General features: G+C 50.8%; 1 protein-coding gene across 1 annotated transcript in view; it reads right to left on the reverse strand.

Moving 5' to 3' along the window:
• Window positions 1-1732, reverse strand: part of LOC123056970 (receptor-like protein kinase HSL1) — a 14838-nt gene extending 13106 nt beyond the window's left edge. The window contains exons 1-2 of the mRNA XM_044480169.1: window positions 1178-1732; window positions 202-1076 (exon numbers count right to left, since the gene is read on the reverse strand). Coding sequence (XP_044336104.1) covers window positions 202-1076; window positions 1178-1732 — 1430 coding nt within the window. The remainder of the gene's footprint in view (window positions 1-201; window positions 1077-1177) is intronic.
• Window positions 1733-3934: the final 2202 nt, after the last annotated feature.

The raw sequence follows: 3934 nt of genomic DNA on the forward strand, positions 1-3934 counted from the left end.
GTTGGTGCCACCAACCGGGACCAAAGGGTCTCCTGCCTGGGCTCTGCGCACTGCCCACGTGGAGGCCCATCAGTCCCGGTTCTGGATTGAACTGGGACTAAAGGTACAGGGCATTAGTACCGACACTTTAATCCCGTTTCAGGAACCGGGACTAAAGGCCCTTACGAACCGGGACTATAGGCCCTTTTTCTACTAGTGATGGTGTCGGGCGTGCCGGCCTGCATCAGCATCGTGGCCACCCTGAAGTCTGCGACCTTGGTTCGGAACTCGGAGTCCAGCAAGATGTTGCTGGTCTTGACGTTCCAGTGAATGATGGGCGGGTAGCACTCGTGGTGCATGTAGCAGAGCCCCTGCGCGGCGCCCACGGCGACTCTGATCCTCGTGGGCCAGTCCAAATAACCCTCGTCGGACGACGCGGAATGCCCGACGCCGTGGGGGAGAGCGCGCCTGTGGAGCCACCCGTCGAGGCTGCCATTGTCCATGTAGTCGTACACGAGGAGCTTGTCGGCGGAGTCGGCGTGCGAGAGGCAGCACATGAGCCTGACGATGTTCTTGTGCCGGATGCCGCCGAGGATGCCGACCTCCGACTCGAACTCGCGCTCCAGCCTCTCTTCCACCTTCCCAGCCCTCCTTATTCTTTTCACGGCAACGACGCTGTCCTTGCCGTTGTACGTGGGTAACGCGACGCGGTACACGCATCCCGACCTGCCGCTGCCGACGAAATTCTCACCGGTAATCGCCCGGAGTATGTCTGCCTCCCCGAAGCCCAGATTGGTCTGGAAAGACGTCATCTTCCAGCCACCGTCCTGTGCCGCTTGCTTCCTTTTCCTGATGTCGTGGAGGAAGAAGACTAAGGCAACGATGAGCACAAGGAGCGCGCCGGCAGCGACCAGGAGGCCAGTGCGGAACGCCGGCGAGACGCCCCCAGAGGAGGAGGCGGCTTGTGTTCCCGCAGCACAGGAGGGCACGCCGGTGAGATAGCCTGGCCCCAAACCGGCATGGCAGAGGCCGGGGTTGTCGAGGAAGCTGCGGTCGTAAGTGGCGATGGCGAGTCCTGCCGGTACTTGGTCGTCGAGCTGGTTGGATGACAGGTTGAGCGAGCCGAGCTTTAGCTTGGCAAGCGGTGGCGGTATGTCGCGGATAGCTTGTTTGACGATAGGTCAAGTGCGTTGAGCACCCGCATGGCGCCCAATTCAGCCGGTATCTCGCCGGCGAGCTGATTCTTGCTCAGGTCCAAGTGCATCAGCAAGCGGAGCTTGGCTACGCTCCTCGGGATCTCGCCAGAGATCTGGTTACCTGACAAGTTCATCGTCTGCAGCAGCGGCACGCCGTTGCCGATGTCGGCAGGGAGCTCGCCGTGGAGGCAGGTAAGTGACAAATCGAGGTGCCGAAGCGAAGTGCACCGGTAGACGCTGGTCGGGAAGGCGCCGGTGATGTGGTTGTTGGAGAGGTTGAGGCTGGTGAGGCTGGAGAGGCCGCCGATGGCGTCCGGGAATGGGCCAGCGACACCGGCGTTGGCGAGGGAGAGGCTCGTGACCCGCCCGGAGGAAGCGTCGCAGGTCACGTAGGGCCAGGTGCAGTGGTCGCTGGATCTGTTCCATGCCGCCAGCACGGGCGGGTTGCCCCACGCGCCCTTGATCCGGATGAGAAGCTGCCCCTCATGGGCGGCCGCGCGGTGCAGGAGGCAGCAGGGGAGGAGGAGGAGGAGCAGGAGGGATGGTACGGTTACCATGACTAGGTCGTTTCTGGGCTGGGCTTCTTCGTCCGTTGGCCGCGGCGGGGATGCGGGAAGAGGAATTTCTCAATTTATAAGGTTTATTATAGAGTTAAAAGCACTGGGGGTTCTAGAACTTGCTCTCAATGTGATGGTTTGGTCCTACAACTTGAAAAATGACCCTACCCAGTCCCTGAACTTGCTCAAGATGTGCAAATCAAGTCCTGACGAATCCGAGCTTGCCATGTGGACTCGTGGGTGCGCACCCGGTCAACGCGTCGCATTTTGCAAAGACCCCCCTGCCGTTGCTTGGAATCAACCGCACTACCACCATTTCACCTGAATTAATTAAAGGAGACCACGGTCTGGCCCCCCCGATCTAGACAACCCGCAGCTCACTCCCCTCTCTGTTTTCTTGCTTTGCTCCTCTGCTCGACGCCGCAGCTCTTCACCGCCGTCCAGCCCGCCGCAGCCGCCAAGCAAGCTAGCAGCCATGGTTTCATGGAGTGATTCCGGATCGAGCTCGTACGCGTCAAGTGGCGACGAAGTCACCAGTCGGGTGAGATCCTGTCCAGGTTCAAATGAGCATCTAGGGTTTCTGAAAAATGCGATTTCTTACCAGATTTTGTTTTAGGGTCCTCGCACCATTGAGAGCACCGATTGGGCAGGCCTTGCTGCAGATCTACCTAATAGGTGTGAGCACCAAGCTGTGTGTGAGAACTTTGTTGCATTTGAGTATGTTGACAGTGGAAGAAGATTTCTGAGTTGTGTACAAAAGGTTAGTACATGTTGGTAGTTGTAGATTGAGATGGTAGTGCTGTAGTACTAGTTCATTTGATATTGAACTTGATCTGTTGTGCCATTTTGTGCCATTTAGTTTATTTTAGTTGTTCAAATATGTATTTTTGTGCAAACAGACATGTTGTACTGAAACTTGATTCGGTGAGTTAACTGAATTTTGATTCAGTTAACTTAGTTTTGTCGAGTTAACTGCATTTTGATTCAGTGTTTTCTTCAGTTAACCGAATTATGCATTTCCTCACCAATTTTAGGATGGGCCTAAATGCCCCTATGTGCATTGGGTTGACCCAGAGTGGCCTCCACAATTGAGGACCAGTCTAGCTAGGATCTGGGGCATGTATGAAGATGAGGTCACATCCAGGATTAGGCAAGCTGTTGTTCAGGCTAAAGAAAATGTTAGGGTTGTGAAAGAGAAGGAAGCCATGGAAAAAGACCTGAGGTTTTTTAAACTTGATTTTGCTAAGATGGTGGCTGACAAAGAGCAGGCAATTACTGAATTGGGCAACACAAGGCTAGCTCTGTCTGACCTAAAGCTAGAACTTGAGAAGAAGAGAATGGCTGACAAATCAGTGACCAACATTCATCAGGTGGTCAGGGCTAAGGCAGAGAAAGAGAGGGATGAGATGAAGCAAGAGAGGGACAAATTGAAGGAAGAAAGGGATGTGTTGAAGAAAGAGATTAAGAAGTTAGAGTATATGACTGGTGACCTGTTCAAGCATAAAGAGGACACCAAGTGCAAGATAAGGAAGGTTAGGGAGCTGCTAGATGAATTTGAGTGATCATCTGGACTTGTTTAGTTAATGATTATCAGTGGACTTGTTTAGTTAATTTGGGTTATCTTTGATGCCCTGTATCCAGATGCACTGTACTATTTGCTGCAATCAACAAGCATGCACTATGTTATCTGAATTTGGTTAAGTGAATTTGGATTATCAATGCTCTGCCAGTTAACTGAATTGCTTTTCTATTAAACTTAACTATTATTCAGTTATCTGAATGTAGATTCAGTGAAGTGAGTATTTCTTTGGTTAACTGAACATTGTTTCAGTTTACTGATTTGTTATGTCAGTTTACTGATTTGTTATGTCAGTTTATTGATTTGTTATGTCAGTTCAGTGTTTTTTATATATATACAATGAAATTTTATCAAATTTTTTGTATAAGATTGTTTTTGCAGTTAACTGAAGTTTGCTATATAATGTTAACTGAATATGGTTCAGTTAACTGTTATTTGTTCAGTTATCTGAAAGTTGCATACACTGGTATTTTGGATCACAGAATGGTAGATGCAGGATTTCATTAACTTACTTCATACATTCCATACACTGCATCGCATATCATAGAAGAAGGAGGAACTAGGATTTATTACATTGCATCACATGAAAGCTTATTCATGTGGATACAGAATTCATGTAGATA

Source organism: Triticum aestivum, chromosome 3A, assembly GCF_018294505.1.
Source record: "Triticum aestivum cultivar Chinese Spring chromosome 3A, IWGSC CS RefSeq v2.1, whole genome shotgun sequence".
In the NCBI taxonomy this organism is placed as follows: domain Eukaryota; kingdom Viridiplantae; phylum Streptophyta; class Magnoliopsida; order Poales; family Poaceae; genus Triticum; species Triticum aestivum.